Source organism: Bos javanicus, chromosome 1 (genome assembly GCF_032452875.1).
Source record: "Bos javanicus breed banteng chromosome 1, ARS-OSU_banteng_1.0, whole genome shotgun sequence".
In the NCBI taxonomy this organism is placed as follows: domain Eukaryota; kingdom Metazoa; phylum Chordata; class Mammalia; order Artiodactyla; family Bovidae; genus Bos; species Bos javanicus.
The window spans coordinates 152,769,274-152,784,102 of record NC_083868.1 but is presented as its reverse complement, the minus strand read 5'-3'; the positions used below and the strand labels follow the sequence as shown (position 1 = coordinate 152,784,102).

At 42.3% G+C, this 14,829-nt stretch overlaps 1 protein-coding gene and 1 long non-coding RNA gene across 6 annotated transcripts in view; one reads left to right on the top strand and one right to left on the bottom strand.

Moving 5' to 3' along the window:
• The window catches only part of LOC133252485 (uncharacterized), a 37,889-nt gene extending 25,065 nt beyond the window's left edge, over positions 1-12,824 (bottom strand). Inside the window, exons 1-4 of one of the 4 annotated variants that reach the window (XR_009737951.1) lie at positions 12,784-12,824; positions 12,258-12,440; positions 11,744-11,838; positions 3,297-3,428 (exon numbers count right to left, since the gene is read on the bottom strand). This is a non-coding gene — a long non-coding RNA (uncharacterized LOC133252485). The other 3 variants (XR_009737952.1, XR_009737948.1, XR_009737950.1) reach the window with 3 other exon arrangements.
• A 99-nt stretch (positions 12,825-12,923) lies between these two features.
• Positions 12,924-14,829, top strand: part of ANKRD28 (ankyrin repeat domain 28) — a 216,346-nt gene continuing 214,440 nt past the window's right edge. For both annotated transcript variants that reach the window (XM_061425045.1, XM_061425064.1), the window contains exon 1: positions 12,924-13,300. In XM_061425045.1, coding sequence (XP_061281029.1) covers positions 13,274-13,300 — 27 coding nt within the window. In that variant the 5' untranslated portion in view covers positions 12,924-13,273. The remainder of the gene's footprint in view (positions 13,301-14,829) is intronic.

Below are 14,829 nucleotides of genomic sequence, written 5' to 3'. Positions count from 1 at the left end.
TCTTTTTGTCTTCTTCTTCTGGAACCCCTATGATTCGAATGTTGTAGCGTTTAATATTATCCTGGAGGTCTCTGAGATTGTCCTCATTTCTTTTAATTCATTTTTCTTTTATCCTCTCTGATTCATTTATTTCTACCATTCTATCTTCTAATTCACTAATCCTATCTTCTGCCTCTGTTATTCTACTATTTGTTGGCTCCAGAGTGTTTTTAATTTCATTTATTGCATTATTCATTATATATTGACTCTTTTTTATTTCTTCTAGGTCCTTGTTAAACCTTTCTTGCATCTTCTCAATCCTTGTCTCCAGGCTATTTATCTGTGATTCCATTTTAATTTCAAGATTTTGGATCAATTTCACTATCATTATTTGGAATTCTTTATCAGGTAGATTCCCTATCTCTTCCTCTTTTGTTTGGTTTGGTGGGCATTTATCCTGTTCCTTTATCTGCTGGGTATTCCTCTGTCTCTTCATCTTGTTTAAATTGCTGAGTTTGGGAGTCCTTTCTGTATTCTGGCAGTTTGTGGAGTTCTCTTTATTGTGGCGTTTCCTCGCTGTGTGTGGGTATGTAGAGGTGGCTTGTCAAGTTTTTCCCTAACCAGGAAACCTTGACAAGCCACCTCTACATACATATATATTTTAATGTTGAACTTGATATTTTGCTAAGAATTTTTAAATATTTGTCCATGAAGAACTGTTCTGTAGCTTTTTTTTTTTTTTCTTCTTGTGAGGTCTTTGGCTATGGTATTGGGGGTAACACTGGCCTCATAAATTGGAAAGTGTTCTCTTTTTTGTCTTCTGAAAGAGTTTATTAAAGGCTAGTACTATTCCTTCTTTAAACATTTGATAGAATTCATCTGTAAAGCCATCTGGGGGAGATTCTGTTTGTGAGATTTTAAATCACTAATTCAATATATTATTTTTGTTCAGTTGCTTAGTCTTGTCTGATTCTGTGACCCCAAGGACTGCAGCATGCCAGTCCTCTTTATCCTTCACTATCTCTTAAAACTCGCTTAAACCCAAATCCCCTGAGTTGGTGATGCCATCCAAGCATCTCATCCTCTGTTGCCCGCTTCTCTTCCTGCCTCAATCTTTCCTAGCACAGGGTCTTTTCCAGTGAGTCGGCTCTTCCCATCAGGTGGGCAAAGTATTGGAGCTTCAGCATCAGCCCTTCCAAAGAATAGTCAGGTCTGATTTCCTTTAGGATTGACTGGTTTGATCTCCTTGCCATCCAAGGGACTTCAAAAGTCTTCTCCAGCACCACATTCAAAAGCAATTAAAATTCTTTACTTGTAGGTTTAATCAAATATTCTATTTCTTCTTGAGTTGGTTTTGTGTACTTCTAGAAATTTGTTCACTTAATCCAAGTTTTTTAATTTGTTGGCATCGAGTTGTCAATAATATTCCCTTGTTTAATTGCTCAGTCATGTCTGACTCTTCTGTGACCCCCATGGACTATAGCTCTCCAGACTCCTCTGTCCATGGGATTTCCCAGGCAAGAATACAAGAATGAGTTGCCATTTTCTTCTCCAGATATTCCCTTAGAATACTTTTAATTTCTGTAGGGTTGGTAGCAATACCCTTTGTTTATTTCTGATGTTGATAATTAGTGCCTTTTCTCTTGTTTCTTTAGTCAGTCTAGTTAAGTATTTGCCAATTTTGTTGATCTTTTCTAAGAACCAAATTAAAATTTTTTGTCTATTATTTTTCTTTTATAACACTTATCATTTCACTCCTTCTTGCTTTGGGTTTCTTTTGTTCATTGTTTTCTAGTTTTTTTAGGGGGAAGCTTAGATTTTTGATTTTATACCTTTTTTCTTTTCTGATATAAGAAACTAAAGCTATATACTTCACTCTAAGGACTGTTATAGATCCATCCCATAACTTTTGATATGTTGTGTTTTTGTTTTCATTCAGTCCAACTTATTCAATTTCCCTTACAATTTCTTCTTTAATTCATTGGTTATCTAGCAGGGTGTTGCTTCCAAATTTGTGGTATTTTTCCAGATTTATTTGTTATGGATCTCTAATTTCATTGTGATCAAAGGCTGTACTTTGTATAAATTCAATATTCTTTACTTTATTGGAACTTATTTTGGACTCCAGTATATGGTCTATCCTAGAAAGTGTTCCACATGCACTTGAAAAAAAAATGTGTATGTTGCAATTATTGAGTGGAGTGTTCTATAAATACTAGTTAATGCAAGTTGATTGATAGTGTTGTCTTCTAAAGGTGTACTATCAATTATTTAAAGTAAGTTGCTGAAATTTCTGTTATTGATTGTCTATTTCTTCTTTCATTTCTGCTGGGTTTTGTTTCATACATTTTGGGAGTTGGTTCTTAGATGTATATATAATTGTTACATTCTCTAGATATTTCAATCTTTTATCAAAATGTCTTCAGTTAGACCATATTGTTTATCCATTCTATAAATAATAGCTTACATAGCTAAACTCAACCTCCCACTCCAACCATCCTCCAAAACCCTCCTCCTAGCAACCATAAGTCTGTTTTCCATGTCTATGAGTCTGTTTTTGTTTTGTAAATAGGTTCATGTGTGTTATATATTAGTTTCCACATATAAGTGATATCACATGGTATTTGTCTCTTTCTGACTTATTTCACTTGGTATGATAATCTCTAGGTCTATCCATGTTACTGCAGATGGTATTACTTATTCTTTTTTATAGCTGAGTAGTACTCCATTGTGTATATGTACCACATCTTCTTTATCCATTCATCTGTCGATGGACATTTAGATTGCTTCCATGTCTTGGCTATTGTGAATAGTGCTTCTATGAACATAGGGGTGCATGTATCTTTTTGAATTACTTTTTTGTCTGGATATACACCCAGGAGTGGGATTGCTGATCATACCATAATTCTATCTTCAGTGTTCTAAGGAACCTCCTTACTGCTTTTTGTAGTGGTTGTACCCACTTACATTCTCTTGTGTCTCTTTTTTACACATTGTATCTTTTCCATCCTTTACTTTATATCTACTTATATCTTTGAATTTCAGTGTGTCTCTTGCTGACCTGTGACACAGAGTCAGATCTTACTATTTTATTCAGCCTGATAAAATCTGCCTTTTCAGTAGCGTGTTCAGTCCAATCACATTTAATGTGCTTATTGATACAGTCACACTTTCTTTTGCCATTTTCTACATCTCATGCCTTTTTTATTCCAATGAAGTAATGAAATCATGAAGCGCCAATACATCTGTAAACTACTCAAACAATTCTCACCAAATAAAATATGCACAATACAGAAAAACAGAAGAAAGGATTCATATTTCTTTCACTCAAAACTTTATTTAATGTTGCAGTGTATTTTCTTGTATGGTCTTCCCTGGTGGCTCAGTGGTAAAGAAACCCCCTGACAATGCAGGAGATGCAGGCTTGATCCCTGGGTCAGGAAGATCCCCTGGAGAAGAAATGGCAACACACTCTAGTATTCTTGCTTGGGAAATCCAATGGACAGAGAGCCTGGTGAGCTACAGTTCATGGGGTCACAAAAAGTCAGATATGACTAAGTGACTAAGCAACAAATATTTTCTTTGAGAGTTAAAACAAATTTTTTGGGGGGGTTCAGATATTTGCTTGCTTGGTTTTTAAGAATTTATATCAAACTCTGTATACAACTGTATATTTTTACCTCAGGCAGTCTATTATATGCATTTTCCATGTATTTCAACCACAGTGGAGCAATTACCAGCAGACAGATAATTAAAGCAGTTAAGCAGAGACCCCCTCAGAAGAGCTTTTGACTCAGTGAAATGGTTCCAAGGGCCCTGTTGTTGAAATAATTGCTCTTGTCAAAGAACTGGACAGGTCCAGGGTTGGTTTGGAAGACAAGATGACTGAGCAGCATTTGGTCATCACCAGTCTTGGTTATACTTGGTTCTCAGTTTCTTTGTGAAACATAACAAACAAAAGGCATTTTTTCCTGTACGTTGGTAAAGTCTACATGTAAAATGGCTGTATTTAGTGTCTTGGAGAAGTAGCATGAACTATTTTTTTCCTGTAGATTATGGTATCTCACATGGTATGAAGCTTATTGATTTAATGATAGTTTAATGTTTTGTCTGCTTGTCTATTAGTTTTTAAATGGTACATCTGCCAATTTCTCTATAGAGTCCCATTAACTTTTGCTTTATGTGGTTAAGTGCACACAAGTTTATGAATATATCATGGGGGATAGTTCCTTTTATGATTCCTACAAATCATCTCTTTATCTCAATTAATCCTTCTTGCTTAAATTATATCTGGTATTAATGTTATTAGAGGAACAATTTTTTGGTTAGTATTTTCTTGATATATAGTTTTCTTTAATTGCCTTTCCTCAAACTTCTTCTATGTTCTAACCATTATCTTGCAAACAGCATATAGTTGGGTTTCTTTATGACCTGGGTTTGATCCCTGGATCGGGAAGATCCTCTGGAGAAGGGAATGGCAATCCTCTTCAGTATTTCTGTCTGGAAAATACCATGGACCGAGAAGCCTGGTGAGTTATAGTCCATGGGCTCGCAAAGAGTTGGACACAACTGAGCGACTTCTTCTTTTTGATGTTGTTACTTTTTAAAAGACAGGCCTAAACCATATATATTTTTTGTGATTAATAATATCACCAACTCAATGGACATGAGTTTGGGTGAACTCCGGGAGTTGGTGATGGACAGGGAGGACTGGCATGCTGCAATTCATGGGGTTGCAAAGAGTCAGACACGACTGAGCGACTGAACTGAACTGAATATACTTGGACTTCTTTCTACAATCTAATTGGAGTTTCCTATTTATCATAACTTTAGTTTGCTTTTTTTTTCTTTTTTGTCTGCTAACGTGGACTTTTCTCTAGGTCATTTTATTTTTCTCTGTCTATAGGTTTAGAAGGTATACATTCTATTTCTCTTATTTTGGTGAATCTCCTTCTAGGTTTAGTAAGTATATCACTAGTGGATCCTGTCATATTCAAGGCTGCCATAACCTTTTAAAAAACCTTTTATATTTGGGATGATTCCCTGGTTATAGATACCTATTCCCTAGTATAAAATTGAGAACTCAAATTCCCTGCCTCCCTTGCAGCTAGGATGCAGGCCTATACCACTGGCCCTGCTAACCAGAAGCACAAGTGAAAATGTGAGGATGTAAGGATATAAGGTCTGCATGTGGCTCCCACTGTCCTTGTGTAGGAAGAGGCCAAAATCCAGTTTGTGGAGGTGGCCGTGACTGCAAGACTAAGTTTCTGACACATAACTGGCATTGATGCTGATGGCAGGAGCAGATAAAGAGAGGTTGAGCTCCTAGCATTTGGTGCTTGTTGGGAACAGCAGCACTGTCTTTATCACACCAGCTCTATCACATGGTTTAGAGCACTTTTTCTAGAAGCTCAGCCCAAGCTTGTTTTTTTTCAGCTCTCCCAGTGAGTGAAACAAAAAAATTTTACTAATGTAGTAGCTTGTCAAAGTCTAAAATTTAAAACTACCTCACTCCTTCTGAATTAAAAAAAAGTCATGTTTAACTCAGAAGTCCTTTCTGCCATCATCTATCACATTTTGGCTTCCCTAGTGGTTCAGTTGGGAAAGAATCTGCTTGCAACACAGGAGACCCAGGTTCGATCCCTGGGTTAGGAAGATCTCCTGGAGAAGGGAATGGCAACCCACTCTAGTATTCTTGCTTGGAGAATTCCATGGACAAAGGAGCTAGGCTGGTTATAGTACATGGGATCACAAAGAGTCAGAGAGTCACACAGTGCGACTTTCTTCATCTCATTTTGAAGGGCTAATAACTTAATTTCACAGGGTTTTAACATTCCCAAATACTAGTCTTTTTTAAAAATACTGCTGATTTAGATTAACCAAGATATTCACTGATTTGTTTGTTTATTCTTCCTTCTCCCACTCACTTACTTATTCCTTTTGGGTTCAGCTTTTTTCATGTTGGAGTGTATTCTTTTGTATTTTTTTCAATGACCATCTGTAAGTCCTAAATTTTAAAAATGTGTTTATTCTGTTCTTCCTCTTGAGAAAAATGGTTTAGCTAGGAATAGAGTTCTAGCTTCTCAGTTATGGACTCTCAATACACTGAAGATGTTTTGAATGTCTTCTGTAGCCAATTGTTGCCAATAAATTTACTAATAGGATGGCTGTAATTCCCTTTAAATAAATTCACTTTTCTCAGTGGTATCTTTGAACATTTCTTACTTGGTAAGAAAGACCAAGTCTTTGGTATTCTCTAATTTCACTATTATGTATGGGTCTCAATTTAAAAAAAATTATGCCACTTGAGCCTAAGCATCTCCCTTTGATCTGATAACTCATTTCTCATCAAGTCTGACAAATTCTCACATATTATTGCTATGGAGACTGCTTCTCCTTCATACTTTTATTTCCTCATCTCCAGAAACTCTTTCATATGTATATGAGGTCTTCCAATTCTATGCTCTAGGTCCCTGAACATACCTTTGCTACTTTGGCAGTTTCTTTTATGCATTTTCCATATATTTCAGGTTCATCATAAAAATCATTTTATAATATAAGAATTATCTGCTCAAAAGTTATCAGTAGTTGTCTATCTCCTACATCATAAACTAGGAAGCTTTTGGCTTTCCAGGTCCTTGTATATTCAGGTCCTACTAAGGGCACACCTATCTTTGGACCCCAGTTTCCTAACCCTAAAAGGTTACTGAAAAATTTAAAGGACATAACCCATGTAAAGTGCTGGTAAATACCCACCACACTGTAGCACAACAAGTAAACTTGGGTGTGGTTGCTTAGCTCACAGTCATTACCCAGGTGATCACATCTACATGATATCTTTCCTTCCATCATTTTAGACATGAATTCTGGATGTGGTCCACTGGAGAAGGGAATGGCAAACCACTTCAGTATTCTTGCCTTGAGAATCCCATAAACAATATGAAAACTCAAAAAGATATGACATGGAAAGATAAAATCCTTAGGCTGGTAGGTGCCCAATGTGCTACTGCAGAAGAGCGGAGAAAGCTCCAGAAGGAATGAAGAGGCTAAGCCAAAGCAGAAACAACACCCAGTTGTGGAGGTGACTGGTAATGGAAGTAAAGTCCAATGCTGTACAGAACAATACTGCATATGAACCCAGAATGTTAGGTCCATGAATCAAGGCAAATTGGAAGTGGCCAAATAGGTGACCAAGTGTGAACACTGACATATTAGGAATCAGTGAACAAAAATGGACAGGAATGGGTGAATTTAATTCAGATGACCATTATATCTACTACTGTGGGAAAGAAACCATTAGAAGAAATGGAGTAGCCCTCACAGTCAACAAAAGAGTCTGAAATGCAGTACTTGGGTGCAATCTAAAAAATGACAGAATGATCTGTTTGTTTCTAAGGGGCAAACCATTCCATATTACAGCAATCCAAGTCTACGCCCCGACCAGTAATGCTGAAGAAGCTGAAGTTCAACAGTTCTATGAAGACCTACAAGACCTTCTAGAACTAACACTCAAAAAAGATATCCTTTTTATCATAGGGGACTGGAATGCAAAAGTAGGAAGTCAAGAGATACCTGGAGTAACAGGCAAGTTTGGCCTTGGAGTACAAAATGAAGCAGAGCACAGGCTAACAAGAGTTTTGCCAAAAGAACGCACTGGTCATAGCAAACACCCTCTTCAAAGAACAAAAGAGACAACTCTACACATGGACATCACCGGATGGTCAATACCGAAGTCAGATTGATTATATTCTTTGCAGCCAAAGATGGAGAAGCTCTATACAATCAACAAAAACAAGACTAGGAGCTGACTATGGCACAGATCATGAACTCCTTATTGCCAAATTCAGACTTAAATTTAAGAAAGTAGGGAAAACCACAAGGCCTTTCAGGTATGACCTATCAAATCCCTTATGATTATTCAGTGGAAGAGACAAATAGATTCAAGGGATTAGATCTGATAGAGTACCTGAAGAACTATGGGCAGAGGTTTGTAGCATTGTAAAAGAGGCAGTGATCAAGAGCATCACCAAGAAAAAGAAATGCAAAAAGGCAAAATGGCTGTCCGAGGAGGCCTCACAAATAGCTGAGAAAAGAAAAGAAGCTAAAGGCAAAGGAGAAAAGGTTAAGATATACCCATCTGAATGCAGAGTTCCAAAGAATAGCAAGGAGAGATAAGAAAGACTTCCTCAGTATAAGAAAGAGGAATAGAGGAAAGTATAGAGGAAAACAATAGAATAGGAAAGACTAGAGATCTCTTCAAGAAAATTAGAGGTACAAGGAAATATTTCATGCAAAGATGGGCACAATAAAGGACAGAAATGGTATGGACCTAACAGAAGCAGAAGATACTAAGAAAAGGTGGCAAGAATACACAAAAGAACTATACAAACAAGATCTTAATGAGCCAGATAACCATGATGGTGTGATCACTCACCTAGAGCCAGACATCCTGGAATGTGAAGTCAAGGGGGCCTTAGGAAGCATCACTATGAACAAAGCTAGTAGAGGTGATGGAATTCCAGTTGAGCTATTTCAAATCCTAAAAGATGATGTTGTGAAAGTGCTGCACTCAATATGCCAGCACATTTGGAAAACTCAGCAGTGGCCACAGGACTGGAAAAGGTCAGTTTTCATTCCAATCCCAAAGAAAGGCAATGCCAAAGAATGCTCAAACTACGGCACAATTGCACTCATCTCACATGCTAGCAAAGTAATGCTCAAAATTCTCCAAGCCAGGCTTCAACAGTACGTGAACTGTGAGCTTCCAGATGTTCAAGCTGGATTTAGAAAAAGCAGAGGAACCAGAGATCAAATTGCCAACATCCACTGGATCATCGATAAAGCAAGAGAGTTCCAGAAAGACAACTACCTCTACTTTATTGACTACGCCAAAGCCTTTCACTGTGTGGATCACAACAAACTGTGGGAAATCCTTAAAGAGATGGGAATACCAGACTATCTTACATGCCTCCTGCAAAATCTGTATGCAGGTCAAGAAGCAACAGTTAGACTTGGACATGAACAATGGACTGGTTCCACATTGGGAAAGGGGTCCATCAAGGCTGTACATTGTTACATTGCTTATTTAACTTATATGCAGGGTACATCATGCGAAATGCCAGGCTGGATGAAACACAAACTGGAATCAAGATTTCCTGGAGAAATATCAATAACCTCATATATGCAGATGATACCACAGAAAGCGAAGAGGAACTAAAGAGCCTCTAAATGAAAGTGAAAGAGGAGAGTGAAAAAGCTGGCTTAAAACTCAACATTCAAAAACCTAAAATCATGGCATCTGGTCCCATCACTTCATGGCAAATAGATGGGGAAACACTGGAAACAGTGACAGAGTTGATTTTCTTGGGCTCCAAACCATGACTGCAGCCATGAAATTAGGAGACACTTGCTTCTTGGAAGAAAAGCTATGACAAATCTAGACAGCATATTCAAGAACACAGAAGTTACTTTGCCAACAAAGGTCCATACAGTCAAAGCTATGGTTTTTCTAGTAGTCATGTATGGATGTGAAAGTTGGACCATAAACAAGGCTGAGCACCAAAGAAATGATGCTTTGAACTGTGGTGTTGGAAAAAACTCTTGAGAGTCCCTTGGACTGCAAGGAGATCCAACCAGTTAATCCTAAAGGAAATCAGTCCTGAATATTCATTGGAAGGATTGATGCTGAAGCTGAAGCTCCAATACTTTGGCCACCTGACAGGAAGAACCAATTCACTGGAAAAGATCCTTACGCTGGGAAAGATTGAAGGCAAGAGGAGAAGGGGATGACAGAGGATGAGATGGTTGGGTGGCATTACTGACTCAATGAACATGAATTTGAGCAAACTCTGGGAGACAGTGAAGGACAGGGAAGCCTGGTGTGCTGCAGTCCATGGGGTTGCAAAGAGTTGGTCACAACTCAGCAACTGAACAACAACTGTACCGAAGCTATCATCAATTCTCAGATCCTGCTTGTTGTAGTAACTGGTTGAAGCATGGGCACAGGAGTCTTGCCTAACTTATTAGTTATTTCTTGATACTTTTAAAATTTGAGGTTTCCTTTATGACTGCAGAGTACTTAAGATGTGATTTCAGAGCCTGGGTGCAGTAAAGAAGGATGAAAGTGACAGAAAAGGATGGGGTGACAAGAGTTGGAGAGAGGTTACTGATACCATTCTAGCTCTTGGCCTCATCAGCTTTGATTACGGAAGACTTTTCAATACTATAGATTTAATATTCAAATATTTTATATATATATAAGCTGGAATAACCTTATAATAAAGATATAAAAATTACTGTCAGAATTTGAATATAACCCTTATTTAATCCTATTGCTAAATTACATAGATTTCTTATTCCTATTTTTCAGAATGACTGTTATCCTCTGTCCTGATAATGGAAATGTAGTTGCTACAATAATAACATTAAATTTGAACGGTTCTGCAGAGTTCCTACAGCCTTTCATATCATTATCTTATTTGGTTGTATGAGAGGTGTAGGCCAGATAATGTTATGCTTAGTTTTTACAAATGGTGAAATTAAGACACAAATTAAATTGTGGTTAGGGTGGAGGAGGGTTTGATCTGACTTGGATATTAACCATTATCTATCAGGAGAGTTTGGAGCATTCTATTTGCAAGGTTGTTGGGGATGGTAACTTATGAAATACTTTCATTAACTATAATTAATTAGAAAACTTCAGAAGAGCCCTGAAAAGTTTCACTAGCTCAAGCCTAAAATCTGTTAAAATGCATCTTTGGCCCATGATTTTTGTTCACATTCTCAAAGGCATTTGTTTTCCCAAAAGTGAATCTTTGCCTTGTTCCTAATCAAGTTCCTGTTGTGCTTTTCAATTCTAGAACTTAAACTTAGAAGAGAGATCATTGGGAGTGGGTTGCCGGGATAGGGTGATGTATTAATGTCATGGCATCACCGACTAGATGGACATGAGTTTGAGTGAACTCCGGGAGTTGGTGATGGACAGGGAGGCCTGGCGTGCTGCGATTCATGGGGTCGCAAAGAGTCAGACACGACTGAGTGACTGAACTGAACTGAACTGAGACATACAGAGGGCTTAAAAGGCTTGTGTATGAATAAGAATAAATTCTTACATTCTTGGACTAAGAACTCTGTAGTGAACACAACACATGGGTAACTGTTTATAAAGGCAACTTGTGATCAAAAATACTCCGGTAATATTACCACAGCATCTCTGTTTTGGAGAACTCAAGTGTTTCCACAATGTTAACTCCTTCACCTTCTCTGAACTGAAAGGAGAGACTGGGTGGCAAACAGTATCCCTATTTAATGTGCAGGAGTTGATGAAGGGGCGAGAGGTACTGAGGATGCAAAGCAAGAGCTGTTTGGTTTCATCACGAGTGTTAACCTCGCAGTGGCGCAAACCCCTCCATTTTAAGTAGGAAATATGATGCGAAATGTCATTATATAAGAAACTGTTTGTATAGAATCGAAGCTTTGGTATGTCAAAGAATAGTGGAAGGATCAGGCTATCAATCAGCGGTGCTTTTCGTTTTGCACTCTGATACTTTCCTTTTATTATGGGGCTAAAAGAAGCTTTTTGTAATAAGCATAGGACTACAAGACACTGACATTCTTGGCATAGGTTCCCTTTTCTCCTGCTTGCCATTAGACCAAAATCGATCCTCTAAATAAGTCTGTCCCAGGAGACACAATTGATGCAGGGAACAGAGAACTTTCTAAAACCAAGCCTGACGTCACACATTTGTGTTCTAACCATCTGTACCTTTCATTAACCGAGGGCTGGAGTCGCCCGGGCGGACAGACACAGGCGCACAGCAGTCTTCTCCCACACAAGCCTGGAATGGCAACAGAGCGCGGCTGCCGAAGAAAGAAAAGCCGTTTCAGAGCTGTGGGGTGGCGTGGGGGCGTGTGTAGCAGGGTGAGGGAGTCATTCCTCTCCTCCTCCATCCAAGGATGCATCCAGCACATCTTTTTTTTTTTAATTGATTTCTCTCGAGTGGGAGGCAAAACCCCTCAGATGAGAAAGAAGAAAGAGGGCGGAAAAAAAAAAAAAAATGCAAGCCAGGCAGGAGGCTTTGCGGGGAGAGAACCATCATCGCTTTGCTTCGGATTGGAACTATGGGGTAGAGAGAAAGACTCGGGCGTCCACAGCCCGTTTGGCTGCAGAGATACTGCCGTTCCGCCCGGAAGGCCGGCGTCGTCTTCCCCTCCCCCGCCCACGGGTGCTGCGCCCCCCGGAGGAGGGCAGCCATCCCCGGACGCCCCCCTTTTCTAACCTCCTCAGGTGCGGAGGGCCGAGGGTCGGAGAGAAGAGAGCTCCTTCTCCTTCGACGTGTCAGACTCGGCCAGTTGGCTCGGCCCCTTCCCTCCGGCCTCTGCCCTCCTGCGCGGCCCCCCGAGGGGGGACAGCCGCCTCCCGGGGACCACGTCTCGGCCCGCTCCCTCGGGTTTTGTGCACCCTGAAGGAAGTCCAGACCTGAGAGTCGGCTTGGCCCCCATGCCCTCGCCGCTCCCGGGAAGGTGGCAGCACCCGAGGGCCCCTCCACCCCTCACGCCCTTTCCAGCCCCCCACCCGGTCCCCGCAGCCTCCTCAGGCTTTGTGAGGGGGCGGGCGTCTGCCCGGCTCCCCTCACGCGCGAGCCCCGGGGCAGTCACTGAGGGAGTCGGGACCCGCACCCCAGGCCGGGCTCCGCCCCCCGCGCCCCGGGCACGCGCCCCGGGCACCTGGCCGCCCCTCCCCCGGCTCCTCGCGGCTCTCTCTCACACCCGCCCCCCGCCCGGCGCTCGCGGCTCCGCGCCCACCCTCGCCGCTTCCTGCCCGGCCCCGCCCCGTCCGGGAGGCGGGGCCCCGGGCGAGCGCGGCGGCGTGGCCAATGGGCGCCCGGCTTACTCTGGCCTCTCCCCCGCGCGGCCGCCAATCGCGGCGGGCGGTGGTGGTAATATTGTGGAGTGGAGTTTGGATGCCGCGGCGGCCGCGGACTGGAGCGGCGGGGCCGCGGGGGCCGCTCGGCTGTGTTGGGAAAAGGGGGCGTGAGGCGGCGGCGGCTGAGGAGGCGGCGGACGGGGGAGAGGAAGAAAGGAAGCAACAGGGCGGGGAGTCCTCGCGGAGGAGGCGGGACCCTCCGGTTCCTCACCTTTCGGCGGCGGCGGCGGCGGCGGCGGCGGCTGGAGGCGGGGAGGCGGCGCCGCCCCCCTGCCCGTGGACTCCTCAGCGCACGGCCGCCGACCTGCCGGCTCTGGGCGCTGGAGAGGCTCCTGAGGCGGCAGCGCCGGCCGGGCGGCGGCGACCGCCATGGCGTTCCTCAAACTCCGCGACCAGGTAGGCGAGGGGCGGCGGGCTCCGGGCGTGTGAGGGAAAGGCTGCGGGGCGGGGGCGCCGGCGGGGCGGGCCGCGGGGCGCCCTCTGGGCTGGGCGGCGCGGGGCCGGCGGGGCGCCCCGGGGGTCGCGGGGGCCCGCCTGTCAGAGCCGCCCGGCCCGGGGGAGCCCACGTGCCGCCGCCTCCGGCCGCTGCCGCCGCCAAGGGGCGGGTCCGCGCTCGCGCCGGGCGCCCGCGTCCGGGTCCGCGCCTTCGCTTCTCCAGGTGAGTGAGGCCTGGGCCTAACAGGTGGCTTCCCGCCGCCCGGGCCGGGCGCCGCCCGCGGCCGGGACCGCGGGTCACGACCTTGTTCGCCTGTTGGCGTCGCCGGGTAAGTTGGAGGCCGCCTCTCCGGGTCAAAGAAGGTTGATTTTTTTTCTTTTTTTTTTTTTTTTCCGCTCAAGGACTAAGTTATTCACCGTGCAAGTTCTCAGACTCGTTTTCTTCTGACGTTTTGTGCACCATTTTGGTTACTTTTCTTGACTCAGGAAGAGCGGGTTCACGAACACCTGAAGTGCGGTTAAGAGTCGTGACACTCTTTGATGGAGGAGATACTTTTGTGTCTAGGGACGAAATCGCCACGATATCAGAATGATTTGTCTACCTTAAAACGTTGAATGATGGGTAGTAAGACTCTAGGCAGTGCAAACATTTGAAATCTCCTCTGAAGGAAAAGGGAAATGAATGTGTGAAATACACCGAATCTTAGTAGGCTTATTCGTGCTGAGAATTTGTTTTTTTTTTTTGCCATTTGTTTTTCTGAACAGAAGGTATTGAGCAGATTTAAAGGGAAGGTAGTTGGATGCATTGGGAAACTGTTTCAGAAGTGAAATCCCCTTTTGAAAAACGGTGGGGAAAAACTTAAGATGTGTTTTTCAGTATTGTCTCTTAGCAAATATCGTACCTTAAAATTTGAATCTTTAAGTAGTGTCATGTCATTCGTGACTTTTCTGTGGAGGCCGATGGTTGAACTTGTGTATGTATCATTTGATATCAGGAAGGTTTTAGTTGGTGTTAAGGTCATCAGGACTTGATACTTTGAAAAACTCTAGCGTTTAATCAAGTTTATACATTGTATTTCAAATCGTTAGTTGGTATTAAGGTCATCAGGACTTGATACTTTGAAAAACTCTAGCATTTAACCAAGTTTATACATTGTATTTCAAATCGTTGAACCGCATTGTCCAATATGATAGCCAGTCGCCACATGTGGCAACTTAAATTTAGATTAACTTTAATTTTAAGTAAAATAAATCCAGTTCTTCATTCCTGCTAACCACATTTCAAGTGTCCCATACTCTGTGCGGCTCTTGACTGTGGTATTGCACAGCACGAATGTGGAGCATCTATATCAAAAAGTTCTATGGGGCAGCACTATTAAAGAATAACAGGTAGAGCATAAACCAATTCCTGCTAATTACTGTACAGTTAATTCATGTTATGCTTTTAATGGTGTGAAACTCTGATCTGGATACTCCACTAATCTTTACTG